The 27,585-nt window shown below is 57.5% G+C and overlaps 10 protein-coding genes and 1 non-coding gene across 11 annotated transcripts; 3 read left to right on the top strand and 8 right to left on the bottom strand.

Annotated features, from left to right (window-relative positions):
• Positions 1–657: 657 nt before the first annotated feature.
• On the top strand, positions 658–1,125 carry P884DRAFT_290034 (uncharacterized protein; the record flags this gene model as incomplete). Its single annotated transcript, XM_069444035.1, has 2 exons — positions 658–847; positions 971–1,125. Coding segments are annotated over 2 exons (317 nt in total), but the record flags the coding sequence as incomplete, so codon positions are not given.
• Positions 1,126–1,479: 354 nt separating this feature from the next.
• On the bottom strand, positions 1,480–1,839 carry P884DRAFT_297365 (uncharacterized protein; the record flags this gene model as incomplete). Its single annotated transcript, XM_069444511.1, has 2 exons — positions 1,480–1,539; positions 1,642–1,839. The coding sequence occupies 2 exons, from the start codon at positions 1,837–1,839 to the stop codon at positions 1,480–1,482; spliced, it is 258 nt and encodes an 85-aa protein (XP_069299925.1).
• Positions 1,840–2,589: 750 nt separating this feature from the next.
• On the bottom strand, positions 2,590–7,086 carry P884DRAFT_297364 (uncharacterized protein; the record flags this gene model as incomplete). Its single annotated transcript, XM_069444510.1, has 5 exons — positions 2,590–2,619; positions 2,814–3,684; positions 3,776–6,639; positions 6,754–6,905; positions 7,059–7,086. The coding sequence occupies 5 exons, from the start codon at positions 7,084–7,086 to the stop codon at positions 2,590–2,592; spliced, it is 3,945 nt and encodes a 1,314-aa protein (XP_069299924.1).
• Positions 7,087–7,673: 587 nt separating this feature from the next.
• Positions 7,674–10,017, bottom strand: P884DRAFT_218056 (Tubulin/FtsZ, GTPase domain-containing protein). The gene is made up of 7 exons (XM_069439369.1): positions 9,848–10,017; positions 9,621–9,661; positions 9,482–9,508; positions 9,340–9,415; positions 8,738–9,268; positions 8,255–8,678; positions 7,674–8,201 (listed from the first exon to the last, which is right to left on the bottom strand). The coding sequence occupies exons 1-7, from the start codon at positions 9,870–9,872 to the stop codon at positions 7,976–7,978; spliced, it is 1,350 nt and encodes a 449-aa protein (XP_069299923.1). The 5' UTR covers positions 9,873–10,017; the 3' UTR covers positions 7,674–7,975.
• Positions 10,018–10,623: 606 nt separating this feature from the next.
• P884DRAFT_327590 (uncharacterized protein) lies at positions 10,624–12,559 on the bottom strand. Its single transcript, XM_069445554.1, has 3 exons — positions 12,154–12,559; positions 11,832–12,041; positions 10,624–11,764 (listed from the first exon to the last, which is right to left on the bottom strand). Exons 1-3 carry the CDS (start codon positions 12,338–12,340, stop codon positions 10,653–10,655), a joined length of 1,509 nt encoding a protein of 502 aa, XP_069299922.1. The 5' UTR covers positions 12,341–12,559; the 3' UTR covers positions 10,624–10,652.
• Positions 12,560–12,885: 326 nt separating this feature from the next.
• On the bottom strand, positions 12,886–12,971 carry P884DRAFT_t32. Its single transcript has one exon. It is a non-coding gene; the product is annotated as a tRNA-Gly (tRNA).
• A 983-nt stretch (positions 12,972–13,954) lies between these two features.
• P884DRAFT_267424 (uncharacterized protein) lies at positions 13,955–15,517 on the top strand (the record flags this gene model as incomplete). The annotated part of the gene is made up of 2 exons (XM_069442110.1): positions 13,955–14,433; positions 14,488–15,517. The coding sequence occupies 2 exons, from the start codon at positions 13,955–13,957 to the stop codon at positions 15,515–15,517; spliced, it is 1,509 nt and encodes a 502-aa protein (XP_069299921.1).
• A 987-nt stretch (positions 15,518–16,504) lies between these two features.
• P884DRAFT_237637 (uncharacterized protein) lies at positions 16,505–18,950 on the bottom strand (the record flags this gene model as incomplete). Its single annotated transcript, XM_069440048.1, has 2 exons — positions 16,505–18,536; positions 18,588–18,950. The coding sequence occupies 2 exons, from the start codon at positions 18,948–18,950 to the stop codon at positions 16,632–16,634; spliced, it is 2,268 nt and encodes a 755-aa protein (XP_069299920.1). The 3' UTR covers positions 16,505–16,631.
• Positions 18,951–19,501: 551 nt separating this feature from the next.
• Positions 19,502–20,930, top strand: P884DRAFT_237634 (uncharacterized protein). Its single transcript, XM_069440047.1, has 2 exons — positions 19,502–20,048; positions 20,212–20,930. Exons 1-2 carry the CDS (start codon positions 19,731–19,733, stop codon positions 20,707–20,709), a joined length of 816 nt encoding a protein of 271 aa, XP_069299919.1. The 5' UTR covers positions 19,502–19,730; the 3' UTR covers positions 20,710–20,930.
• A 180-nt stretch (positions 20,931–21,110) lies between these two features.
• Positions 21,111–22,072, bottom strand: P884DRAFT_297358 (Cupredoxin; the record flags this gene model as incomplete). Its single annotated transcript, XM_069444509.1, has 3 exons — positions 21,111–21,456; positions 21,596–21,929; positions 22,024–22,072. The coding sequence occupies 3 exons, from the start codon at positions 22,070–22,072 to the stop codon at positions 21,111–21,113; spliced, it is 729 nt and encodes a 242-aa protein (XP_069299918.1).
• Positions 22,073–25,125: 3,053 nt separating this feature from the next.
• Positions 25,126–26,267, bottom strand: P884DRAFT_92764 (putative mitochondrial ADP,ATP carrier protein). The gene is made up of 2 exons (XM_069446180.1): positions 25,863–26,267; positions 25,126–25,806 (listed from the first exon to the last, which is right to left on the bottom strand). The coding sequence occupies exons 1-2, from the start codon at positions 26,100–26,102 to the stop codon at positions 25,243–25,245; spliced, it is 804 nt and encodes a 267-aa protein (XP_069299917.1). The 5' UTR covers positions 26,103–26,267; the 3' UTR covers positions 25,126–25,242.
• Positions 26,268–27,585: the final 1,318 nt, after the last annotated feature.

Here is a 27,585-nt window from a genome sequence, read left to right as displayed (position 1 = left end):
TGTGCGGCGAGCAATCTAGATAGCGGATGTACGGACGAGTCGAAACGGAGCGTAAGACGAGTCGAAACGGAACAATAGACTTCATTGCGAGTTCATTGATTGTTCAGCGGGTTGTAATCGACTCGAGCCCGGGGCATGGCACTGTCAAGAGTGGGTGGCCCCGTCGCTCGGAGTCTGTGTGGTAATCCGTCCGGATAACACGTCGGCTTGAAGTCATGGTGCCCTCTGACCCGGTCCTCTCCAAACGTCTTTCTGGTCGAGACTGCTTGATCCTGGTACGGGAGCACAGAACTCTTTGACAGACGTCAGCTACCGGACTCGAGCCATTCGGTACCCTCCCTCGTCTTCGGAGACGGGCACCGTAAGGGAAAGTCGTTTGTCTCTGACTCTTACTCGATTATGCTACTATGAGCTCAACGATCTTTTGATGGAGAGCACCTCCGAACACTTCATCGTTTTGAGTTGGACCATGCAAACTCTAAGCCCTTATCCCCAACGAGAAGTAGCTCAGAATATTTCCTTCCATACCCTCGCTTCTCTTCTTTTCCAAAATACAATTTCTTCCAAGGCACACTTCTACCCTGCAAAGTCAGAACCCGTCGGCCTTTTCGACTTCTTAGCTGTCCATTTCTAACTTGACGAAACCCCGCCGTCATCATGCATCTCTCGCACGTCCTCCCGGTCTTTGTAACCCTCACAGAGCTCACAGCCGCCCAGATGACAAACACGGTGACCACCACGGTAACCGCGGTAGCCACCATTCCCACGCCGCTCTCGACCGTCACGAGCACTGGCACGACGACCATCACCGTGACCCAGTCGGCGTTTACCACTTCGCCTACGCCGAGTGAGTTTATCTTTTTTTTGCCCTCAGCGCCACCGCGGTTGCCCTTTCAAAGCTGCTTCCTGCCGCGTTCTCCGCAACACTCCTGGATCATAGCAGCAGAGGCTAATCAGTGGACTACCGCAGCTTCCACGACGGCCACCACAACTACCGTCGTCCCGGTGGCGGGCGGCAACGCGCTTGGTGTGCAGGATTCGGCGGCAGGATTGGCTATTATCGCGTGCGCGCTGGGCATGGCGCTGTTTTGAGATAGGAGCCGAAGGGAGAGGGGGGGGGGGGAGAGCTGGGTCGAGTCCGAATCAAGGTGTTGCGGCGGCAGTTGCGATGGACAGCCTTGGTTTGCCCGGTTCTTGTACGGGTTTCTCTTGGGCCAATCGTCGATACAGGGCAATGTTGAATTGGTTATCCGTGAGGCGGTAGTCGACATTTAACCGAGGCGGTGTCTCGGCTGGTGCAGGTCTCGAAACATGATCTCGCATCGTTCGTCCCGGATGTGGCCGAGGGCCCTGCCTGTTGTTCCTCGCATCGCAAAAATGACCCTAAGCTGCGTGCGGCTATCGAACCGTCCGAGTTCTCTATCCCACGGCTGCTGGTGTACCAACATCCTCGTGGATGGAGCCATGGCGGGACGCCGCCTAAGCAGCAACAGCAACCTGTCCGCTCTGCTCCTGTCCAGGGGGCTTCGGCAGGTTATCCTAGAAACAGTACGTCAGTAATCAGTACATACAGCGTCCTTTTACTCCCCCCTCTCTTTCGGTCGGAGACGCCTCGGATGGCCGCGGCATGGTCAGACTTACCGCATCGAAAATGACCCTGATCATCAAACTGCAGCTCGGACACACGCCGATATCCTGGCCATCCATGAGGTCGCACAGGGCAATCTCAAAGCGGTCGCCGCACGGGCAGGGGTAGTGGTAGATTTGCAGGGTCTCGTCGTAGGTCATGTCCTCGATCTCGACCTCGTCGTAGATGGAAAGCTGCTCGTCGTCGGCCATTTTGTGACTTCGTTGTCCTCTTCGACGTGCGAATCACGAGATATGCGGAGGGCTCCTGCAACGTGAAGCGGCTTCGCGAAATGTGTTTTCTATATTGTTGGGAAGGGAATGACGGCTGGGTGGGGAGAAGAGAAAAAAAGTGTAGAGGGGCTAATCCGCCCGCTCGGCGCGGGGTTGATAGCGGACCGCAGCAGCTCCACATCCCCATGCAGTACACTAAGTAGCAGCTTGGCGGCCAAGCTGACCACGAATCGACATCGACACAAGGTTGAAAGTCAAAAGCCGGCTCCGGTCGTCATACATACAACGAATGATGCTCGATATTCCACGCCCTTGTACAGGATGATACACGGACAGAGTACAGATTGAATGCACCAGTGCAGCACATATCTTTTTAGCCGAATCAAACATCCAACCAATAAACAATTGCAGACAACGAGTATTAGGATTAACGAATGAAGGAGCGGGTAGTTACACCAGTCATCAAAGGGGCAACGAAATCAAAGAGACAAAGGAAAGAGGCAGCAAGGAAAATGGTCGGAAAATAGAGAGAATTGGGAAAAAAAAAAAAAAGTTGGGGGGGGGTAAGGATATGGAAAGGTATCACTCATCAACACAACCCACAAGCCAACACACCGTTCCGTTCGCTTGGTCCGCGATTCACCCACCCGCTCGGGCCCGATCCGTGCCCCATGCTTTCTGCACCAACTATCCGACATGCCGTCCTCAGAAGGAGCTGTCTAAGGAAGCCTAAGATTGGCTGGCCAGATAGTTTGCCGCCTACAGTTCATCACCAAGAAGAAAAGAGCCGTCAGCCGTCCATCCATCAACATAACACGAAAGAAGGGAACCTAATCCGGCATTCCCTTTTTCCTGGCTCCCGTAACGGCACGCGACCCAAAGGAAGAGAAAGGAGTAGAAGGAAAAGAGCCTCTAGGGAAAAAAGTATTGGTGGCGCCAGCAGGAACACTCACCCTCTCCAGGTTGTAATCATACTTCTCCAGCGCCGCCACCGCGTCCGCCCTCGAATACCCCATGCTCGTCAGGTTCTTCAAGATGGGATCATCATGCTCGCCTTCCTCGGTGAGCGCCCTACCCGGCGCTGGTGGCCTCTTGGTGGGGTCTTCGTCATTGCTGCTGCCGCCGACGCCGCCATTGTTGCTGTTGTTGTGGTCGTTGTCGGCGTCGTGCTGCTTACTGTTGCCCGCCACCTTATTTGCGGCGGCACCGCTCTTAATCCCGGCCCCAGCCGCGGTTCCTGCGGCCGCATCCTGTCCCGTGGCGCTCGTAGCAAGGGTATGCGACGACGCGGTTGGTGTAGCAGCCGAGTCGAGACCCGCAAAAAGCGCATCCCAGTCGTGGGATTCAGCCGTCGTCTGGCTCTGAGGCTGAGAACCAGGGATCTTCGCCTGCGCACCAGAAGAAGACGAGTGAGCCGCCTGCCCGATGGTACTTCCTGCGGCGGAAGTGCCGGAAAGCGAGGCAAAGTCGAAGCCGCTCTCCGTCCCGAAGGTAGTAGCACCGCCAGGTGCTCCGGCGTGCGCAGAGTCGCTCTTCGGCTGGCTCGGGGGCGGGCTGCTGTCAAAGACGGGGTTGAAATCCGAGCGCGAGATGGTGGCGAAGTCGTCGTCGGCAGACCCTTCTTTGGCATCCTCTAAGCCTTCAAAATCGTCGTCGAGGTCATCAAAGGGAGCTTTGGAGGTGGTCGCTGCTGTAGTAGGGCGGCTAGCGTTGCTAGCGGTGGCTGCGGGCTGGGCCGCGGAGGAACCAAAAATGTCGTCTACGTTGGACGAGCTGAGGTTATTGAGATTGGAGGATGAGGAAGTAGTGGGAACGGCGTTGTCGCTGTAAAAGGTGTTAACTTCGAGAGGTTGGGGATCATTCTAGGGGTACATTGGATAAAGACTTGGTAGCTAAAACTACGCCTCATGCATACCTTGCAGCCGGCTCGGGAGACGCAGACGATGCCGCACCAGCTCCGGCAGCATCAGGCGACGCCTTGGACACCACAGGCGACGCCGCCCTCGACTCACCACCCTTTTCCACAGGTTTGGCCGGCGGTGAGGCCGGCGCGAAGTCGTCGTCAAACCCACCCCGCTCACTCTCCGAGTCCGAGTCATCGTCACGCTCCAGCTCCGAGATAGGAGGGAACTCGGTGTTAAAGTTGGAAAATGCCTTTGCCGTGTCAGAGCTCGAAGCGGCCGCCGCCCGGGCCTGCTTAAAGCTAGCAAACGCCGATTCGAAGTCCTCCTTGGCCTTGTCCTGGTCGACAGCGAACGGATCGGCCTCCTTGCCAGCTGCGGGAGCCTTGTTCGACTCCTCCGAAATGGATCCAAATGAAGGCTTGACCTCGGCGGCAGATGCGGGGGATGCGGGCCTGGAGCCGGAGCCCGAGGCAGGATTGTGCCCGGTCTGCGATGGCTCCGGGGACGCCGCCGTTGCCTCCTGATTCGTCTCGGTACGGCTCAGCGGCGGCGAAACCTGGCGCGACGTGCTCAGGGACTCGGCAGCATCAGCAAACTGAGGGAAGCTAGAGTTGCTCCGCCCCGTCTCGGCCAGCGTTGCCGGCTCGGCGGCGGCGGCGGCCTGCTGACGGCCCGCATTGGGGCTGGTTGAAGCCGGAGTGGCAAACGAGCCGACACTGCCGGCTGAGGTGCCCGTGTTCTGCTTGAACATGGCGGCAGCCGCAGGAGGGGGCGGCGTGCCAGCCTGGCTGCCCGGACCGGGGCCAAAGACGTCGTCAAAGGCCTTGTCGGTGAATGATCGAATCGGCGGGGAGAAGGTGGTGGTTAGGTCAGTGCTGCCGGTCCGCCTAAAGAAAGGGTTGTTAGCGCTCGCAGTGGACAGGGCCGGACTGGAGACCTGAGCAGACGGCGACGAGCTGTTGGCGCTAATCTGGCGGGCTAGCTCCTCGTTGCTCTTCGTAAGTTCCTCGGCTTCGTTCTTCAGCTTGTCCCGCTCGCCCTCGGTGGTAGCCAGCTGTTTCTTGTTGATCGCAACGAGGCCCTTCTGCTGGCGAGCCTCGGACTTGAGCTTCTCGATCTGAGGCTTCAGCTGGGCAATCTCGGCGTTCATCATCCGGATCTTCTCCTTAAGAGTCGCGTTCTCCTGCTGGTCCGCCTGCAGCGCGCTAAGGAGCTGGCGGTGCTGGTTCTGCAATTCCTGATAGGTAGCATCGACCATGGCGTACTCAGCCTGCAGCTTCTTAGTCTCGTTCTTGGAAGTCGTGAGCTGCGTTTCCAGAGCGCGGACGTCCTGCGCCTCCTTCTCGTACATGGCGCGGAGCTGGCTGAGCCGTTGCTCAAAGTTCTTCTTCTGCGCGCTGGACTGGCTCAGCTCATTCTGGGTGGCCGTGCGTTGAGCCTGCACATCCTGCACCTGCTTGGTCAGGGAGCCGATCTGGTTCGACAAGTTCGCGAGCTCGGTAGACTCGTTGTTAATGTTCTTGCTGACGTCAGGCTCGGTGTCGCCCAAGAGATCATCCTCAACATTGGCAGGCTTCGCCGTGGCTGAGCTATTGGATCCGCCGGTTATCTGCGTAGCGAGGCCGCGCCCAAACGAGGACGAGGGAACGAATGGCTTGAAGGTCGACGTGGAAGGTGAGGGTCTCGAAGGCGAGGATGGAGCTTGAGGGCTGGCACTCGCCGCAAAGGGATCGCCGGCAGAACCGCCCGTGCCGGCCGGGACCTGGGCCGGCGCAGGAGGGTGGATGTCGTCCAAACCGAACAGGTCGTCCAATGCAGATGGTTTCGGCTGCGGGGGCTGCGGCCGCGGCGGGGGCTCGAACGCCGAAGCAGCTGCCGGCGGGCGAGCTTGCTGGGCCCGCATGCTGGGCGGAACAAGGTTCGCAGGCAGGGTAGCGGGAAGCGGTGCTGACTTGGTCCTTTGCTGCCTGATAAGGTACATGGCGACGGCAAACTCGTCCCTTGAGAGGCGCCCCTCAGAGTTGATATCTGCGAGGTCCCAGATCTGGGCGAGGATGTCCTCGGAGAGGTTCGACTGGCTGAAGAAGGGCACGGCCTCCTCGCCCGTGATATAACCCCTCTTTCCCCTGTCCAATTCATCGTAGAGCTGGTCAAACCTGGCCTTGTCCGCCGGCGAGATTAGCCATTCTCCTGTCGTCTGCGGTCCTAACGGCGGACGCCCGAGGGGGCTTCCCGTCCGCATTTGTGTCAGCGGCCCTTGCCCGCTGAGCTGCCGCGGGACGGCCGACATGGGCGGTGTAGTGGTCGATGGAGACTGTTGCCTGGGAATGCCAGCACCGACGGGGGCGCGGCGAGTAGCAGCCTCGTAAAGGGCAGCCGGGAGAATGTTGGGTAGGCCGCGTAGCGCGCCAGTCTTGATGGATGTGAGGAGGTGCATAGCGATGACGAACTCGGTCTGCACCAGGGCGCCGCGCTGTTCGGTATCCGCGAGCATCCAGATGCGTCCCAGGACATCGTTCGGAAGACCCGACTTCTCAAAAATCTGTTTTGCCGCCTCGCCCGGGAGCATGTTGCCATTTTGGAGATTCTGGCGCTCGAACAAACTAGCGTATTGCGCCACTTTCTCGGGAGTCAGGGGCGGGATCCGGATCGGTCCGGGAGCGCCGGTCCCTTGGGCCTGCAGCGCAGGCGGCGGAGGCGGCGGCGGGGCGGGAGTTGTCGTGATGCCCTCGAATTTTGGCAGGGGACCGACTTGGAAAGCCAACTCGGGAGTCGGCTCGCGGCCTGCCTGCGCATGCCCAATAAGTCGCAGGACCATGCCGAAACCGGCGGGTGTGAGAAAGCCCCGGTTCTCCTTGTCTGCGATTTGCCATATCTGGAACAAGACGAAGAAAACAATAACTGTCAGCTCTCCTAGCTCGAAACCCAGCATCTCTCGGTGGGGTGTGTGTGTGTGTGTGTGTGTGCGTGTATGGTGGACAAGACTAACCTCTCCCAGCACCCTCGAGTCCAACCTCGTCTTCTCGAAAAACTTAACAGCTACCTCGCCGGTTATGACACCCACGTTATCGGCATCGGCCTGTCGAAATAGTTGCCCGTACACGCGCTTCTCCTCCGGGGTGAGGTTGAGGTTGGGCGCCCCTGGATCGTAGGTCAGTTAGCTATTGCTGCTTATTCCGGAGCCTCTGCCACGCCGTGAACCCGTCGTGGGGGTCGTGGGGTCATGAACAGCTTTCCGATGAAAGGGGGGGGAAAAGGAAAGGGGGGAGAAAGAAAGATGAATATTCGGCATACCCGCATCGACCGACCCTTCTGAAGCCATGGTGAGCGCGAGCTACACCTTCCCGATCGTTAAGTTGTGCCTCTGCGCTCTGTGCGATGCGAAGGCTGGGATCGATGGCTCGGAACAAAATGCGACTACGAAGTAGTCCGTCAAATTAAACCCGTCGCGGAGCTGAGATTGACCCAAAGTCCGGTAGCTGACGAGCCGTTACATGCGCTGATGAGAGACCTCGCAGCGGAACAGTCTTAAAGGAAGCGAACGCATACGCATCTGAGTCGAGGCAGGTGGGGGGGAGAGTTCACAACTTAGCGAACCAAGTCGAGGCTGGGGATCGCAACTCCTTAGCTCCCTTGGGCTCCAGGGAAAGAACCAAACAGCGAGCGGCAGAGTCCGCGTGTGGGTTCAGGGAGGGCGCTTGGCGCCACCTGAGTCGCTGATTGGACCCTGGAAACCCAACCAGGACCCCCACACATGATGAGCTGCAAGACCTGCAGCCAACGGCGACTTGCAGTCACAGCTGCAAACACAACGACAGCGTCGTTGGTCGTCGTGATACCTTTCATTACGCAGCAGTGGTCGTAGTTGAACAATGTCGGGAGCCTAGCATAGGCGTACGTAAAGGAATACGATGTAAAATTTGCCACAGCAAGCCAGGAGGGCAGCAGAAGACGGCTCGTTGGCCCCCCGGGATCTTCGGGAGGAGACATCCCAAGCATTGATGGAAATGGTGGCAGCGGTGTACCCGGATACTTTTGGTCCTTGATTAAAATTGAACTACACTTTCCGTCTAACAGAAGAGATCACGGGCCCGCGATTGCCAAGAATGCCCATATTATAAGGGACCACTTCCAACGGTTCCCAAGTCAAAGGGTTTATTAATAAACGGCCTGTTGTTAAGAAAACCATCACCAAGCTAGCGTAGGCTGGCTTAGTACTCGGCCTCAAGCTCCTCGCCCTCCATCGAGTCGGCAGCAACCTCCTCGTAGTCGCGCTCCAGAGCCGCAAGATCCTCGCGAGCCTCCGAGAACTCGCCCTCTTCCATACCTTCGCCGACATACCAGTGGACGAAGGCGCGCTTCGAATACATGAGATCGAACTTGGAAGAGAGGGCGGACCAAGCCTCGGCGATGGCGGTGGTGTTGGAGAGCATGCAGCTGAGATCAGGTTAGCGATGGGCTTCGGACGGAGCAGGTAGGGATAAACATACACAGCGCGGTTGACCTTGGCAAGGTCGCCGTTGGGCACCTGGTGGGGAGGCTGGTAGCAGATACCGAGCTTGAAGCCAGTCGGGCACCAGTCGACAAACTGGATGGTCCGCTTGGTCTTGAGCGTCGCCACGGCGGCGTGGGCGTCGTTGGGGACGACGTCGCCACGATACAGCAGGCAAGTAGCCATGTACTTGCCGTGGCGGGGGTCGCACTTGACCATCTGGTTGTTGGGCTCGAAGCAGGACATGGTCATCTCCTGGACCGAGTTGGCCTCGTGGGCCGCCTTGGCAGCCGAGATGACGGGAGCGTAGGCAACGAGCGGGAAGTGGATGCGCGGGTAAGGGACCAGGTTGGTCTGGAACTCGTTCAAGTCGACGTTGAGGGAGCCGTCGAAACGGAGCGAAGCGGTAATGGACGAGACAACTAAGCCAGGTCAGCTTCTGCTTGGGAAGAGAGTCGCGGCCGAGCCCTAGACAACATACCCTGAGCAATCAGACGGTTGAGATTCTCAAAGTTGGGACGCTCGAGGCCGAGGTTGCGGCGGCAGATGTCGTAGATGGCCTCGTTGTCCACCATGAAGGAGCAGTCGGCATGCTCGAGGGTGGTATGGGTGGTAAGGATCGAGTTGTAAGGCTCGACCACGGAAGTGGCGGTTTGGGGAGCAGGGTAGACGCAGAACTCGAGCTTGCTCTTCTTGCCGTAGTCCACCGAGAGACGCTCCATGAGCAGAGCACCAAAGCCCGATCCGGTGCCACCGCCGAACGAGTGGAAGACCAGGAAGCCCTGGAGCCCGCTGCAGTTGTCGGCAACCCGGCGGACCTTGTCGAGCACCTGGTCGATCAGCTCCTTGCCGACCGTGTAGTGGCCACGGGCATAGTTGTTGGAGGCATCCTCCTTTCCGGTGATCATGTGCTCGGGATGGAAGAGGCCGCGGTAGGGGCCGGTGCGGACCTCGTCGACGACGTTGGGCTCGAGATCGCAGTAGATCGTCCGCGGCACATACTTGCCGTTGCCTGTTGGTTATTCTCGTCAGCCGTTACGTCTTATATACGTCGAGGACACGGGAGAGAGAAAAACCACTTACCGGTCTCAGAGAAGAAAGTACTGAAGCCATGGTCCGGGTCGGCGGCCTTGCGCTCCTCAGTGAGGTAGCCGTCGGGCTGAAAGTAGCGGTCAGGATGGGGAACCAAGATGGGGAGCGAGAGACGGGGCAATAGTTAACGCACCTGGATGCCGTGCTCAAGGCAGTAAAGCTATATAGCGAATCAGTATCGTCGAAACACCGAACTTGACCGCAGCACCTTGTGTTGTCCAACTCTACACGAGGGGGTGATGAACCCCCGCCCGTCAGCAGAATAAACATACCTCCCAGCACGAGTTGGCGATTTGGCAACCGGCCTGGCCGACTGGAGCACGGGTAAAGTCAGCACTAATTAATCGTCACACCAAGTCGAGGTGGTTGAGCAAGCGATGATGCATCCTTGTGATGCGGTATCCAAGACATCACCGGGTGCGGTGAGGGCCGGAGGAACGCGCGTGCCAACTGGAGACAGAAACAAAACCAGGCGCCTCGGCTCCGTTCCGCGACGTACCGTTCAAGCTGATAATTTCACGCATCTTGATGTCGATTTCAAAAGACGCAAGTGAGTTCGGTCAAAGGGTGAAGTAAGTAAGCAGATTGAAGAGGCGACAGTTGGCCCAAAAGACGAGTTGTAGACTGGCGGAGAGTGGAAAATTGAGGTCCAGCAGAAGCCTGAAGGTCGGCTTCGGGTGCACAAGCTGGTGGGGAAATTTGATTGTTGTGTTGACAGTAGCGTTCCCAATCCGGGCAAGCGCGTCTCTCCACCATGCTTTATCAAGCCAGTCGCGCTGCCCTGCACCTGGGGCCGCTGCAGGGCTCGCGTCAGGGGGCGAGCCGTGCATCCTCAAAGCACACTCACGCTGATGCAATTCCGCCGCGAAGTGAGAATCCAAAGCCCCAAGGTACATTAGATGTACCATAGTAAGTACAAACAGAGGCAAGAAAAATAGTCTCTGATACACAAGAAAAAGGTCCAATTCGCATGTTTTTTTTTTTTGGAAGGGGGGCATGTCTGGATTGGCCAAGTGATTTGTCAGCCAGGAATGGGTCGATCATGTTATAACCGAACTTACTGTAAAATAGTTGAAATATTAACCCATCTCATCAATCGCAAAAGCAACAGGAGCCAGACGACGATCGGGTAAGCTAACTTACTTGTCTCTCCACCCTCCATTTCACCCAAACACATAACTACACATGTTCGAAGGTTTGCAAACAATAATTGCCTAGTATTATGCGTGATAATACGTAATGTACATACATATGAGTACATTGAGAATTGTTTTTGTCAATCATGGTCAATTGACCAGACATTGCTAGCCGCCCAGGAACGGTCTCTGAGCGTTCCGTGCCCTCTCCGAGCTATAGGCATCCAGCTTCACAGCCACGAAGCAACACTCGACAGCGGCCCTGCCATTTCTGGAACCCTGAATCTTCAGTCGCCACTGCCCCGTCTTGACGATCCACTCCTCTGCATCTCCGCCTTGCTCATCTACTCTCCTCCTCTTCCTCGGCATCAGCGCGGTGTCCGCGTTACCTGTCATCCACGATAAGTCTTCTCCCTCCTCGGCGACCGGTGCCCAGGGCTTCCCGTCCAACACCACGCTCGTGTCTGAGTCGAGAATGACCTTGACAAGGTCCTCGCCAGGCGGGGTATTTCCGGGGGAAAGCGAGGCGGTGCTCCGGCCGGGCGCCGTCAGAAGCCCCGGCTGGGCCGCGGACGGCAGGTTCAGCTTGGTCGCGATGACCTCCAGCAGCTTGGTCACGCGGGCACGCATCTCGCCGAAGAACTCGGCCTTCGCCTCCACCACCGTGCCGCTGCCGGCGCCGCATCCCGCCGCCTGACCGGGCACCAGGCGGAGCCTCGTGCTCTCGCCCCCGATCTCCAGCACCAGCTCGTAGGGCCGTTCGTCCACGTAGGGCCGTGCGTAGTTGACCCAGCCGGCGAGCGGATCGGCCGGGGTCGGTTCGCCGGCGACCGAGATACCGCTCTTGAGGATGTCGCCCAGCCGCAGCACAATCTCGCTCCTCCCGCGGGCCAGGTTGAACGACACGGCGTGCGGGATCAGCTTCTGCTCCAGGCCCTTGAGGTTGAAGTAGCGGCAGTCCCGCAGCAGCTGGGCGCGATGTTGCTCGCTCCGGATCTCGATGGGATAGCCGCGCAGCAGGTGCAGCAGCTCGGCAAAGATCTCCGGGCTGCGGCCCTCGACCGAGGGAGGTGCGATGGAGGGCGGGCGCAGGAGCCCCTCGCGGTCGAGCCCTGGGAAGACTTCGCCGCCCGGGGGGGAGAAGAAGGCGGCGAAGCCGAGGGTGAAGAAGTTGGGCGAGTTGCCCGGGTCGGAAAAGAGGTCGCGCGGGATGCGGAACTGCACGCCGCCAATGGTGGTGAAGATTGATTCTTCGTAAAGCTGAGAGACTAGCTTGGGAACTGACAGCCGGGGATTAGAATCAGGCTGCTGCGTGTATCAGACGAGGAGGGGGGTCATGAATCTTACGGTGGTAAAACTGGGCATCAGCAAACAGGCGCACAAAGTGTGTCGCATCGCGCGGCTGGACATGGTATCCCTGGAGGTGGAGCGCAATGTCCCTGAACGTGACAGGGTCGCGGTCGATGTAGAGCGTGCGGATGGCAGAGCTGATATCCTGACCGGCTTCTTCAGCCTGCTTGATCTGGCACCTAAAGTATTGTGAGAAGTAAGAGGGTGCTAAAGATGGAGCAGAAGGGCGGGTCAGCGATAACTCTTGTGTAAGGGGATCGCTCGGGGATCATCGTCCGGACCGCCCCGGCAATGCCCCTCGCCGATGCGAAGCACACACCATCAGATGATATTGAGGCACCGGAAAGCTTAAACAGCTCAGATCCGAGTTGGATTGGAAACACGCGCTCATGCGGAAGAATGTTGGGGATGTGGTGAGTAGCATTTTTTGATTCCGGCTCGTTGGTCTGCTCCTCGGCGCTCAGCGTGGACGAGCGCGTGTCGTGCGCGTTGGCCGAGCTGGCCATGGCTTCCGCAATGTGAAAGCACCTGGGTAAGAAGACCTTACGCGAAATGCTCTGTCACGATCCCCGAGGTAGTTAAGTGATTTCCGGACTTCCCACCTCTTCTCCCCTGAGGGAAGGAGTATTGCGATTATAATCAAGTTACCAAGTCGGTACCTTAACCTAACAGCCTGCGCCGGCGGTCCTCCAGACAGGCGCGTTCATCGTCGGCCAGCTGACTGGCACGTGGCTGGATTAGGCAAGCTCCTTGTCGAGTGTCAACTAGTCCCTTGCCAGAGCCGTGCCTGCACAGGCAACCCGAACGAAGTTGGTGGCGCTGGGGCCATACGGATTACACTAACGTTATCATCTGGTCAGCCCCGCACACCTCCCACAAGGAGAAGGAAATGAAACGGCTGGTCGGGGCGCCTTGAAGGCCCGGCCATGGGATATTCCCATTTCCAGAGGCCGTAATTATCTACTTCTCGTCCTGCTCTTGCTTGTACCCCCGAAATTCTATGTTCAAGAGAGATGGCGCAAACAGGCAAAAAGGGAATCTGAAAAGGCAATGCGCGATCCGAGATTCGAACTCGGGTCACTCGCTAATCCAAGAGGAGATGGGAAGCGAGAATTCTAACCACTGAACTAATCGCGCGTGTTTTCTCATTGGTATCAAGGTCACATTGTTTCAACCTATCTGCAGCCAATTGTTGATCCTCAGAAGACCAACACACAACCAATACACTCGCCAACCGACCTAGATTTTCAAACTGGTACCCTCTGTCTTTCCTGGAAGGCAAAAGTAAAACCTTGGCAGAAAAAGTAAACGTAGTTGCCTTTGGAAAACTTCCTTATTTCAAGGTTGTTGTTGGTTTTGGTACGATACTTCGATGCTGAGCTGTCTCAGTCCCTTTCCAAAGGTAGATATCACGACCTCATTCTCGAAGAAGTGGTTCACCCAATCTGTCAGTGCTCCTCGTGACGCTAACACAATAGTTTCTGTTTGCAGGTCAGGCAACGGAAGACTGCCTGCTCCTCGGCCCGGACCCGGCTCCGGATGCCGTTGATTGTCCCAGCAATGCGGAACGGGCTGCCCACCCGGATACGTTGCGATAGTACCACATTGGCAGCAGAAGATAATTAGGGGTTGATACGGCTGTCGCATTCAGTCATGGCCGATGCCTCTTGAGTCTCACTGGCCCGGCCTTGCTTTCGGTGAGTCGTCTCGTCGCGGGGTGCGAGACCTCTGCGCGGCTTGCCTTGAACCGAGAGGCTCAACACCAATCATGTCATATCGCCTGTCTGCCGATCGCTGCACTGAGGCCAGATGCAGGTTGCGCCTGTCCGTGACTGGCCGACGCGACGGGCCGGGCGGGTGTTGCCTCGGCCGCGGGAAATCACGAAATCATTGTCGGAAGGCAACGTTAGACATTGCTAGAGATAATTATTATCGGCTTGCATGAGGGGGAGGTTGAGATGGAGGGAGGGAAGGAGTGCATAAAAGGCTAGCATCCTGCCATTTCTCACCAGCAAAGCGGCGGCAACCCAAGTCTCTTTACTGAACCGAGTCTCTCCGGGATTCTGCAGACAATCATAACCACAGACGATCTAATTATCCGTGCTGGCACCCCGTCGGCGATGATGAATTCAGTACCTGAGAATAAGGCCCGGATGGAACAAGGTCTCCTTGCCCTGAAGGATGCGAAAAGTCGACTCGGTGCGGCTTCAGTCGAAGGTCTGATCGCCATCATCGACGAAATTGCCAGGCTCAGAACAGAAAACGAAGAGCTCCGAACGCAAGCTACTGCGAAAGCCACTGAGGCCATCGGGTTGATTCAACACTCGAAGAATGAGGCTGATTCCGCAAAAGCCGAGAGCCTCGAGACCAAAAAGCAACTTGACACTGTTACAGAGGAGAAAAAGGACATGGAAAAGAAACTGGCCAAGATCGAAGCCGAGCTCAGGCAGAGTATCGAGAAAGCAGCAGGCCTTGAGGCCAAATACAGGCAGGAGCAGCAGGAATTAGAGGCTGAGTTGAGAGACAGGGAGGAGGAGCTGGAGGAGCTGCGTGGGCATTCCGTCGAACTCAAAGAGGTTGCCGAAAACAAAGAGGAATTGTAGGTCCCGATGCGGTGCTGTCCCCAGCGCGAGGCTAACAAATCGGAAAACAGATACGCGGCACTCGAGACCATCAGAGCCGAGGCTATAAAGCTGGCCCTGACTTACTTTGGGATGGAACTGCAGCTTGGGACAGACGAGGATCTCTGGAAGAAAGCCAAGGCTCAGTCGACCGGCATGCCCAAGCCTCGGTCAAGCCCCGACCTCGCGAGGCGGATGCGAGTAGCGCTCATGCTCTCCGTAGTTGCCCGGGAGTTGTGCCAGCATGTTTTTCAGCCAGCGTACCTTTCCGAGCAGGTACGAGGCATGGACGGTTTCCTGAGAGACCTTGCAAAACGAGACCCCGATCAAGAATCACATCTGCGATCGGTTCTCCTGAGGACCGAAAACCCGGCGAAAACCCGCATCGGTTCGATGAACCGTTGGGTCGACCAGCTAGTGCACGATTCCTTCGATGGCATTTCCAAAGTCGCCTCCACTGCGATTCCGAACGACAAAGTCGTAGAGTTCGAGGCGGACCTGCTGAGGCTCTGCGAGACAGCCTACGAAAAATGGAGGTTCATCCAAACCCTCAAGAACCACATACGCCCGGACTTTGCCATTGGCTTCTCCCTCGAGCAGGAGGAGGACAAATGGAGCCCGCTCCCTTTCACCGTCCCGTCCCCCTCGCAGTCCCCCAAAGCGAAGCAGCAACGGGCGAATGGCACCGCATCTGCCCAGGCGACAGTACCCAAAAAAACTCAGCCTTCCGCGGGCAATCCCGCCGAGCTCAGCAGCATCGTGGTATGGCCTGCGTTCGTGAACGCCTCCTGCCCCGAAGAGGGCGCTCTGTCAAAAGGGCTGGTCTTGCCCAAGTCCTTGATCGATGCTGTGAAAGATGACTGGGCGGCCGCCTCTGCGTCGCCGACGTCCTCGGAGAATCCGCACAGGGAGATGAGGGCAGAGGCGAGAAACCGCGACTCGGCCGCCCAGAAGAAGCGCAGGTCATCTACCGCCACCGTGAACGGGAACGGGGCTGACAGCAAGCAAAAGGGTCCTATCTCAGCATCCAACGGACATGGAAGTGGGCCGAATGGTCCTTGACGGACCGGCGGCGGCGGACACCGCACGATGGATCCAAGCCGGGAAGGAAGGTGTGGATCGGATTGAATCGTGACCAGCCGTGACCAGCCATGACCAGCCATGACCAGCCATGACCAGCAATGTGTTGTTTTGCAGTTAGTTAGCTGCTTGTACCTTAGCTACTCGACTTGAGTTCCAATGGAAAATGACAACGTAAGAAAAAGCCTGAGAAACAGAATGAGTTCTGTGTCTGGGACATTAATTATGGAAGGAAATGCAAGAGAAGATTGACGTTTCGAACAACTGATTGTAAGTTAATTACGGTTAGCCGTGCAGTCAGTCCCTTGGGTCACAGGCTCGTCGCAACCCCTTGTCAATATGACAAGAGCCTTTGATATACTCGGGTCAGAACCTGTTAAAGCTCATATCCTCCTTGCCATAGAGTCACATTCCTAGCTTTACGATTTGTGAAAGCAGTTACCTTCTACTCCCATCACAACCCAATATCATCCCGGTATTGAGACCACACAGTTTCCCCCCCTTCCACAAGAACCGTATTTTATAATTTTATATTTCCAGCAGATGCTCTCTCCAGTCGCCACGTGTAATTAGCCACTCAATTCACAACCGTCCCACAGGTCTTGTCAAAGTGTTCAAAAAGTCAATTCAAGATGATGACGCCCCCGCTCTCTGATGCAGGAAGGATATCACACACACACACACACAAAAAAAAAAAAAAAAAAAAAAGACGAGCCTAACCAGTTCCAGTCCCCTCCCGACCCAGAGAATCCGTTATGCCTGACCAACCAACGCCAGTGTGTATGCCCCGGCCCAAACAGCGATTGCGCCAGTCCAAACAACCTGACAAAGGAAGCGAGCCCCGTTGGCTCGAGGTGTGATCAGAGGAGAAAAAAAAAAAAAAAAAGGAAACAACCAACCAAACAACCAGCCTCTGCGACCTCCAGTGGGAAGAACGCGACATGCCTCTTCTCCGACCCTCTCCCCCCCAAAAAAGCAGAATATCCGATCGCATCCAACCTCGCGATCAACCCCCCCTTTTTAATCCGACATCATCACGACACAACAAAGCCACAGGGCAGAGCAGAGGGAGCTGCCACACGCCCAAACAACTTCCTCACGACCTCAGACGCCGCAACCCCACCCCGGTGCCCCGAACAGCGCCAGCACCACCGCCAGCACCACCGCCGCCGCCGCCAGTCGCAGCGCCAGACCCGCTGCCTTCCCTCCTCATAGGCTCCCGCTCCCGCTCCCGCTCCCGCTCCCGCTCCCGGCCCCTCTCGAAGCTGCTCCCCGGCCGCCTGGCCGCCGCGCCGGCCAGGTCGTGTCCGCTCACCTTCCTCCTGACCTCGCCAGCGGGGGCACCGCCCGACACCTTCCTGCTCGCCTCCGCCCGACCCGCGCCCGTGCCGGTGGCCGCAGAAGAAGACGACGACGACGAAGAAGAAGAAGAAGACGTCGAAGAAGCCGTCGCTCCACCGCTGCCCCCCGTGGCGTTGCCGCCTCCGCTGCCCACGCGCCCGACGCTCCTCGCCCGGCCCCGCCGCTCCCTTATCTGCGCCAGCGCCTGCTCCCGCGTCATGGTGGGCGTCAACGCCGGGTTGGTGACGTCGAAGCTCGGCCGGTCCAGGTCGAGCCGTTCCTCGCCCGAGGCCCCGCCGGTCTGGCGGGCCGGGGTGCGCATCGCCTTGAGCAGGCGCTGTGCCAGGGTCGGCCCGTCCTCTGCGGTGGGCTCCGGGCGGAGGGGCACCTTGGTGGTCGTCACCGTCGTCGTCGTCGTCGTCGTTGTTGTGGTGGTGGGGTAGTAGGATGTTGTCGTGTGCGGCCGGACGTGCGGGGCTGCCGTTGACTCGTCTCCGACGTCGCGGTTAGGTAGCGGTTCGGAGAGGGGAGCATCGAGGGAGTCGGCGGATCCTCGTGGCGGGAGGGTTATTTCGGTCGGCTTGCTAGTCGCTGCTGCTCCGGTTTCCTCCTCCGCGGGCTCCTCGTGCCGCGCCTCCGGCACTAGGCCGGGCGTCGTGGGGATGTTGAAGGCTGGGGGGGATTCTTGTCTGTGTGGGGCCTCGAGCAGGGATAAGAGGGAGATGCGCTCCTTGTTGAGAACGGCAAAGTCTGGCGGGTCGACCGACGGTGTGCGGCGGTAATTAGGGTCGCTGTCGGTCGGTGTGATGGGCAAGCTCGTTGCCGGGTCGGTGGGCGACACACCGGACGAACCTGCCGACTTGGCCGCTATGGCGTCGGCCTCGGCCTGCGACACGGTCCGGAAGATGCCCTCCGCTGGGAGAAAGATGGTGCTACGTCTCGGTTCCTTGCTGCCCTTCAGCAAGTCCGTCTTTGACCGTCTGGGCAACGGCTTTGAGGCTTCGACAGAGGCCCGGCGACTCTCGCTAAGTATCATCGGGTCTCCGGCGTCTGAAAACATGCTGGCTCGCTTGCGAGGGCTCGACCGTTGGCGCGACCTGCTCCGCAGCTCCTGTCCTGCAGCACATAGCTTGAGCTGGCACTCCGCCTCGAGGAATTCGACCTGCTCCAGCGCCCGGTCCGCACGCTGCTTCTCCCACTCCCACAGCATCGTAATTCTCTCAACATCCGGGTCCCCGTTATAAAGGGCCGAGACCGAAGATCGCCTGGCGCGTTTTCGCGGGCCTTCCGAGTTACTCCCATCGTCGTCGTCAGGGGCGAGTCGCTTAGCCTCCGCTTCGTTCTTGGCCAGGGTCTTGACGGCGTCCAGCTCCTGCTCCAGCATCTTGATCTTCCCCAGAGCTTGATCCAGCTGTTCCTGTAGCCCCGCCAGCCTGTTTTGTGCGTCGAAAGCCTCCTGCTCCCGCGCCTTGCTCCGTTCTCGCTCCGCTTGGAGTTCCTCCTCGGCGGCTCTCCGGGCGGCCCGGCAGGACTTGAGTTCTTCTTGGGCCTTGACGAGCGAGCTCTGCACCTTGAAGGTCTCTTTCCGGGCGCGGCGAATCTCTTTCTCCCACACCTGCTGGGTATGCGCCTGTGTTTCCTTTGACCGTGCATGATTTTCCTGGTTGTGGTCAGCCGAGGCGCCGGGCAAGCGAGCGCGGGGTTAACCCACCATCACAGCCTCCAATCTCTCGCTAACTCTCCTCTCCCTGTCCTTGCTCCCCTCCAGCTGCTTTTTCAACGTCTTCACCTCCTCGCGACAGCGACGCACTTCCGCCTCTGCCTCCTCCCGCCCGATCATGGCGCGTTTGAGGGCGGCGTCGGCGGTCTTGCGCTCGAGGGCTTTGGATTGCATGGCGAGGGAGTTGAATTGATTGATTTTCTCGTGCACGGAGCTGTCGCGGGTCGACACGGTCTCGCCGAGGCGGTCGCGGTGGTGCTGGACCGAGCTGAACAATGCTGACTCGCGCTGCGCGTTGTGCGAAACTGGTTGCAGCGGCTGTGCGCCGCTGGCGGGGCTCGACGGTACCGACATCGTCGAGCGGAGTGCTGCGTGCTTATTGTGGTCTCATGCAAGATGTCTCCCTCTTGCTTTTTTGGGACGGCAGGGTGCGGTCTGTTTCTGGCGGCGTGGCCTGCTGGGTTAGTGACAGAGGCGCGCAATTCGCAATTTGTGGTGCGATCGTTCGAATGCTAAGCGCGGGTCGACACGGAGCGAGTCTTGAAAGGTGTTGCGCAAAGATGCGGGCCCCAATATAGCAGCCGATAAAACTCAATGCTGTAGGAAGGTTTTTAGAGATCCGAAGTTCGACTTTCCCCTGTCCGTTTCCCGGTTGTGGTGCTCTGCGATGTGCGACAACGTGCGTGATTTGGCGGGCGAGTGTTTAATTTGGTCGAGTGGGTTGCAGTATTTACTGGACTCGTCTAGGTTATTGCCGTCGGACCAATCACGGAGCGCTTACCCGGCCAGGATTGAGTTGCTATGGGCGACCACAGTGGCATGTGGGGCTCGCAGCTTGCCTGACCTTGAGTAACTAACTAACGAACACGCGATCTCCATCGACCATCTCAATCGGTAACGGAGGCGGCCCGCCGGCTTGCCAGTCCGCCGGAGCAGGAGACCAGCCTTCGTCCCGCCTCAGCCTCGCTTATCCGAAACATCCGCTGGCGATCTGGCAACAAAGGCTACGTCAAACGTGGACGTTCTGTCTTTTCCAGTTCTTTTTCCCTCTTACCCCATTCTTCGCCTGTTTTTACTTTCCATTTATTTTTATCTTACAGTTGCCCAATTTGTGACACTCCCCTCAGTTCCCAAATGGCCGACGAGACGTCAGCCCGGCGGCGCAAGCCAGCGCCAAACGCCACGACGACCCCCGATTCGGACACGGCAGAGTCACACGATGAGAAACCAAAGCAGCAGCAGGCTGTGTCGAAAAAGCAGAAATCCGCACAGGAGAAGCTCGATGAGGACGAGGCCAACAGCTCGACCGTCCTCGACATCTTTCGCCTACTCACGTTCCTGATCCTCGCCTACTGCGGCCTGAGCTATCTCATCTCATACGGCGAGACATATTCCCTGGGGCTGCCCAATGCGCCCAAATACCTGAAGGTGGACTGGTGGAAGAAGCAGTTGGTATGCGCCTTCAACCCCCCCCCTTTTTTTTTTTCTTCTGTCCCCTCCCCTTCCTTTTTTCCCCCTTTCTTCTTTTCTTTTATTCTCCTACTTGTCAACTCCCATTCGCCGTTTCTCAGATAGTACAACCACGCTAATTCTTCCCCTTCCGCTTCCCGTGTAGCGCGGCCCCATCTACCTCACGCTGGACGAGCTCGCGGCCTACGACGGCAGCGATCCTTCCAAGCCCATCTACCTCGCCATCAACGGCACCATCTACGACGTGTCGTCCAACCCGGGGACGTACGGGCCGGGCGGATCGTACCGGTTCTTTTCTGGGTGCGATGCGTCGCGGGCCTTCGTGACTGGGTGCTTCGCCGAGGACCGGACGGCCGACATGCGCGGCGTCGAGGAGATGTACCTGCCTCTCGACGACCCGGACGTCGACCGGCACTGGAGCGCGGCCGAGCTGGCCGAGCTCAAGAAGCAGGAGCGCGCCGCGGCCGAGAAGAAGGTGCACGACAACCTGGCGCATTGGGTCAACTTCTTCCGGAACCACCCCAAGTACGACTTTGTCGGCTACGTCAAGCGGCCCGAGGGGTGGCCCGAGACGGAGCCGAGGCGGAAGCTGTGCGACCAGGCCGCCAAGGGGCGGAAGAAGAGGGTTGTGCCGGGGAAGTAGAAGGGAGAAGAAATCAGCAGTTCATCCGTGCTTGGTCCTTGGCATGTTGCAAGGAGAGGAACGCTCGTAATTGAGCAAGTGGGGCACTTCAAAAGTAGGCTCATTTCCCCCCCCTTCTTGGCAGGGGAAGGGTTTGCTGTTCTCTTTCCGGATAACTAGTGTAGACACATCACGCATTTTATATTCCGATGCAGTATATGTATGACAACAACACAACGCCCTGAGGCGGAAAATCAGGTACCATGTACAGCGATCATGAATCCATAGACAAGTTCACCATAGCCGTCTCCTCCGAAAGGCCCTTGTCCTCAAACACCGCACATTATATCCCGCTGAAGAAAAAAAGCGCAAACCCCGAACCAAACGAAAAACTGATGCCTACTCCCCACTGACCTGCCGCTCTACAAGAGCAGGGCGACAGCGCCGGCGGCGGCGAGAGCGAGCATGCTGGGCGCGGACAGAATGCCGGCACCGGCGATGATAGCGGTCGATGAAGGAACGGCGCTCGTACCCGAGGCCGAGCCAGAGCCAGTGCCAGTGCCAGTGCCAGTGCCAGTGCCAGTGCCAGAGTCGGAGCCGGAGCCGGTGCCAGCTCCAGAACCAGAGTCTGAACCGGAACCGGAGCCGGAGCCGGAGCCGCCGGTGGAGCCGGTGCCGTCGCCGCCCGCGGAGCCGCCGGGAACGACGGTGGTGGCGCCGGCAGCGAGGGCCTTGTAGTTCTCGAGGGTGCGGGTTGCGTTGGCGGGTCTGTGAAGAAGGTGGGTGCGTTAGCGAAATGTCGTGTTGGTTGTTATCGTTCTTGTTGTTGTCGTTGTTGTTGTCGCGGTTGTCGTAATCACAACGGGGTCTCGATCAGGCCGAGAGGAGCACAAAGAGGAAGACTCACGATTCATTGATGACCATGACCATGCCGTTTTCGCAGTGCTTGCCCTGGGCGCAGTACAACCACAGCGGCTTGGTGTCGTTGATCTGGATGCTGTACGTCGGGTACATGCCCTCGGCAGCGCTCGCGGCCACGGGGACGAAGCCCGAGTGGATGCCGGTGATGTTGCTGTGCATGCTGACGGGCTGGCACGGCTGGTCAAATGTCGACTGCGTCACGGTGTGGTTGCCGGCCTGGAACTGGAATTGCACCCAGTCGCCTGGCGGTACCACGAGCCTCTCGGGTGAAAAAGTCAGATTGCCGTTGGCCGCCACCGTGACGGGCCAGACCTTCTGGGCTGGGGCTTGTCAGCATTCTTCTTTCATTATTCTTCTCTTGACTCTTTCACTCTCTCTTCTTCTCCGCCGACCCGTCTTCAGGGAACCACTAACCGGATGCCACGCTCGTCAGAGCGGCGAGAGCGAGTGCTGTGAACTGCATCTTGATAACTTGCGGATGTGTGTATTGCTTAAGAGAGCGCCTGGCCCGTTCAAAGAGTGACTTGAAACAGATAAGAAGCGACTTGCGCTTGGAAAGAAGGACAGGACTAGCCTGTGTAGTGAGAATTACGAGAAATGGTGACGGGCACCGAGAGAAGAGGAAGGGGAGAAAACGAGAGGAAACCTCGGACTGATTACTATGGGCTTGAGGAGAAGGGAAGGGATCGCTTGGCCTGGAGATCAGGCCGGCATGACTTATAACTTGTCTCCGAGCAGCCCTTCCAGAGAGCGAGGGGATGACCGATGGTGCAGGGCAGCCTTCGTAAGGAGGGTGGAGGCGCAAGGGGTTTGCCGCCCGCAGGGGACCAGGGTCAAGTTTGAAGCTGGTGAAACATCGCGATGTTTTTGCCCACGGTGCATCTTCCATTGCGCTCGACAGGCCTGACGCAGCAATTAGAGAAAAAAAAAAAGGAAGATGACAAAGGCCAAGAAAACCGCCTTACCGAAAGCGTTCCTCCATGGCACACTGCATGCTCCTGAATTCGACAAAAATACACATTCGGGTAGCTGCCCTGACATTTCTCTCTGTACGAAAAGTTACTAATAAACAACAGGGAAATCATCGCCCCTGCGCATGGACAGAAAGAATGGTGAATCGCTAGCTCGAAATTCTGGCGCGTTGACGTTAATTCATCAACCAAATAGTTAAAAGCCAGAATGCGAAGCACCGTGGACTTTGACCATTGCAAAGGGCTTGCAGTTTCACCACGTTCAAGGCTCGACTCCCGAACTCGGTGGGCGAAAAGTCCCACGGAAGCCGCATTGACAGATTGGTGGGCTTCACCGGATGATACGGGAGCCGAAAATAAGGTTGCGGTTGCAGGCTGCGCTCTCGCGGGGAATGGACCGCTGAGTGGTCTGGGCTGTGCGGGATGACAGGGGTCTTCAGCCCCCGGCCGCAGCCTCTGACACTTGTCAAACGTCTTGGGGTTTCAGGGCCCGCCACCGAGCACTAGTTAGGGATCACTGGGCCCCTTTTCCGGCCGTCGGAACTTTCTTCAGCGAGCCCCATCGACTTTTGCCTCGAAAAGCTAGCTCATTTCTTAGCACAGGCGCCGATTCTTCGGTTCGTGCCTTGAGAACAGAAAACTCCTCATTGGTTGTCCCTCACACACTGAACGACATCCAATACATGCAAGTTTAGGTGTGTGATCTGTACAGGCGTTTGTTTTTCGTGTTGTGTTGATGGTAAACAAGATTGCGTCCGTTCGTCTTCAGCCTGCCACGGGACACCGAGACTGGATACTAAGGAGACGGGGATGACCAAGAAGAGTAATCCCTACACAAACAGGTCCTAGATGATAGTTATGTGAGCCTGCAAAACGATGAAAATCGTCGTCTTGGTGTGAGGATCGGCCCTCGATTGGGGCCGGTATGGTCATTTTGGTCGCTGTCAGATATATATATGTATGGCCTTTGCCGAATCGTCCCTTTGCATCTTAGCCCGTGTTCTTTCAGATCTTCCTTTTTTAAATTCCCGGCCAGCCTGAAGGAGTCTTGGCTGAGTCCACGCTGCTGTGGTGCCCTGCATCGATGTGACAGTCCATCGCCTTCCCCATCACTACTTAGCACTCTCATCCGCGATCGATGATACGTGAACATGTACCCATGCCGACCAGTCGATAACTAGCGGAACCCGCATGACCGCTCTTGCTGGGTGCTCACAACATCTTCCGTGCTGATGGCGATTAAACTGGGCCCCTTGCGCCAGACCCTTTGGCTCCGTGTCTTGACGCGGCTCGTTTCTATGACTTGCCCCATTCATAGATCCATCAAAAGTTGCGGTGCAATCTTCTCCAGGTCCTCGACCTGCCCGCGATCGTTAGCCAAAACCACGTGAAATAGATGCACACCCGAGGGACAGAGAGATGGGATAATATCACGTGGGCAAAACACACCTCCAGAAACCCTCCCTCCCTCTCCACGGCCGCCCGCGCAATGGCCTCCCTCACGAACACGTCCACGTACCGCGCCACCGCGGCATTCGCATCCCTCGTGATCCTCGTCTCCTCCCGCCCAAAGAAACCGTGCAAGATGCGCGTCAACAACTCGGGCGGAATCCTCTCTCTCTCCTCGTCGTCGTCGTCGTCGTCGTCGTCGTCGTCGTCGTTGTCGTCGTTGTCCTCGCCCCCTTCTCCTCCCTCTTCATCCGCCTCTCCCATGTCGTGATCCTCATCGCCGCTGCCGCCGCCGCCGCCGCCACCCCTGACGTCGTCACCTTCTTCGAGCGCAAAAGCCTCATCCTCTTCCTCCTGTTCCTGCTCACGCTGCGGTAGCCGGCGTTTCCTTCCGCGCGGCTTGCCGCTCTCGTTCCCCCTTCCCCGCGACCCAGCAGCAGCGCTTCTGACTGGCCCCGAAGCGGCTGCTGCAGTGGCTCCCCGACTTGCGCCCGTTGTGCCTCTCCCGCGGCCACCAGTGGCGGATCGGGTCGCTGATGCCCGAGGTGGCATTTCAGGTTGAGTGATGTGTCCAGGTAAAGGGTGTGGTATATTCGCTGTGCAACAGTTGCCTCTAACAATTGACAATTAGAATTGGTCCTTCTAGTGTACGGGCTGTTCTGGGTACAGGTATCTAAGATACCTTTTTGGTAAGTCGGGTGCGCGCATCCTTACACTAGCAGACGCGACGCGGTTGATTGAATTACGTAACACATACGTCGCGGTCCCGCGTAATTGCGATAATCGCTGGTATCAGTTTACCATCAAGATCAATCGACACCATACCATGTGGGATAGTATTGGGAAATCACCGTCCAATTGGCCAGAACTATGGGATCTATGAGTTGCATGCAACAAAAGGAAACACCCACGCGAAGCAAACAGCAACCCCACGCACGACGGTAGTCAAGAATACACCGGGAACGGCTCAAAGAGTATAAATTACAGCGGGTGACCGGCCCATCCGCGTCCCAGTAACGCCAGACATGCCCAGTTTTTGCGCCCCGCATACCCATCGTCGAGAAGCATGTGCTGCCTGCCACGAAGGATCCCCGGCCCCCAGATCAACGCAGCCCACGTCCCCACGTCCCCTCCAGCCGAGCCAGCTGCTCCGATCTGGATGAGCCCCAAACTGTCTCCATCAACTAGAATGTTGTACAGTGGTTAGGGCAATTTAGCCAGAGCCGCCCTTGAAGGCCTTGCCGAAGAGGAGGATCTGGAGCTGGTCATAGATAGACAGCACACCAGCACCAGCGACACCACGGAGGATGTTGGCACCAGCGCCCTTGAAGAGAGACTTGACACCCTCCTTGGCGATGATCTGACGGAAAGCATCGATCGAGCTCTTGTACTTGACGGCCTCACCAGAGGTCATCATCATGCGACGACGGACGGTATCAAGAGGGTACGAGGCGATACCGGCACCAGTGGTGACGCACCAGCCGAGCAGGAAGGAGGCGAGGAAGTTGTTGGCGAGAGGGCCGACAAGGACGACGGGCTTGATGGAGTCGTACATGCCGAAGTACAGACCACGGTAGACGACGATACCGGCGACGGAGGGACCGAAGCCACGGTACAGACCGGCAATACCGTCGCTGGCCAGGGTCTTGCGGTAGACGTCGATAAGACCGTTGAACTGGCGGGCACCGCCACCCTTGGCGGACTTGGCGTCGTTCGCAAGACGGGTACGGGCATAGTCGAGCGAGTAGACGAAGAGGAGGGAAGTGGCACCGGCAGCCTGGGTATGATTAGGCACGGTGCTCAACGCGAGAACATGACGGGAAGAAAACTTACACCACCGGAGGCCAGGTTACCAGCCATCCACTTGGCGTAGCCATCCTTGTCCTTCTTGTAGCCGAACATGGCCTTGAACTTGTCACGGAAGGCGAAGTTCAGAGCCTGGGTAGGGAAGTAACGGATGACGTTGGCAGTGTTGCCACGCCACAGAGCCATGAGACCCTCATCGGCGGTGGTACGGCGGAAGCAGTCGATGATGCCATTGTAGCGGCGGTCGAGGCGGCCAGCCTTGATCATCTCATCCTACGCGAACATTAGCAACGTCCGATCGGAGTCGTAGTTGCGATGCCTTGGCCCAGTGACGTGAATCCCACGTGACACCGGCATGTTGGATCGGCGCTAGAGCCACAAATCGCGCTTCACCGCATCCGAGATCCAGAGGGCAAGGCATATCAGATAACGATGATAACACATACCTGGTTCTGGACGAGGAGCTTGATACGCTCAATAGGGGCAGCGGCGGTCTTCGAGACGGCGGCGGAGACACCACCCACTGTTTGCGATGTCAGCATCATATTTCGTGGTCGAACCAACTGCGGCACAGAAAGCCTGCGCCAGCCTCGGCCAGATATGTCCAGCAGATGAACTGTGTTCAAAAAAGTTCGAATTCACATACTCAGGAAGTCGACCACGAAGGGCTGTTAAAACAACGTGTTAGCGATTATTCACGCCGAGACTTTATCTGTTGGTGATGGGGAAATCCCGCTCCATGAGACGGAGAGGGCAAATGGGTGCACCCGCGCACTCGACAGTTGTCGCAAAATCCGTTGAACCCAGCCTTCGCGTTCAATTGACTATTGCGATCCAAATGACGAGCAGCGATGACAGAGGGATACGATGATTGCAATGGCGAGGATAATGTGCGGGCGGAAGGCAACGACTTACCGGCATGCCCAGGATCTTGGTCTCCTGCTTGTTCGACATCTTGTCCGTTTGATCAAAGATGACTCCAAAGCGAAAAGAATGGAGCGGAGAGGGGAATCCAAGCTCTACGATGAGAGTCGAGGAAAATGAAGGTTGCAGGATGTCGCGCGAATATAAATTCTGCGAACCTGGGGAGTTTGGGGAAGAGGGAAAAAAATTCGCAAACAGGCTCGGAAGCGACCAGCTTTTGAGCTGCGAATCTTTCCGTCCCCTGGTCCCGCTAGGCGCACGGGCCACTCCAAACACCCACTGCACTGCATGGCAACGGCAGGGCAGCATGCTCGCTTTTGCAGCCTTGCCGGTGGCGCTAAGAAATTCGCAATGCCGGCAAAGCCCGAGGACCCCATCTTTTCCTTGCCCACGCCAAGTTGAGGACGGCCAAATGGGAGTTCGTCTTTCACGAGTCAAGGCGGGTTCTGGAATTCCCGCTGTGTCAAAGACCAGACCTAACTACTATGCTGCGTGCCTGATACAAAGTTTATCACAAAGAAGTCGCTTTGGGCAAAGTCTTGGATTTTTTTGTTTGACTACAATTATATTAACGTTAAGTTGAGCCCGGTTGCTTATCGTAATCTACGCCTGAAGCCAGCGTAAAACTTTCAATTATCCTTTTGACACGACCCTGAATGTTCCTCGGCGCAAAGGTTCCACGAGGCTAACGAGAGGGTTTAGCAGCCAATGACAATGTGCCAATTAGGACAGGATGGAAAACATTTTTTTTCACGTTTTCAGAACCTGAAGTCATCAAACAACAAGGCCCACCGGCCACCGTCTGCTTGATAGGGGAGGCCGATGT

The sequence above is a fragment of the Thermothelomyces heterothallicus genome, assembly GCF_042370625.1.
Source record: "Thermothelomyces heterothallicus CBS 202.75 unplaced genomic scaffold P884_scaffold_4, whole genome shotgun sequence".
Classification (NCBI taxonomy): domain Eukaryota; kingdom Fungi; phylum Ascomycota; class Sordariomycetes; order Sordariales; family Chaetomiaceae; genus Thermothelomyces; species Thermothelomyces heterothallicus.
The sequence above is the reverse complement of the archived record's forward strand: the minus strand, read 5'-3'. Positions and strand labels throughout refer to the sequence as shown.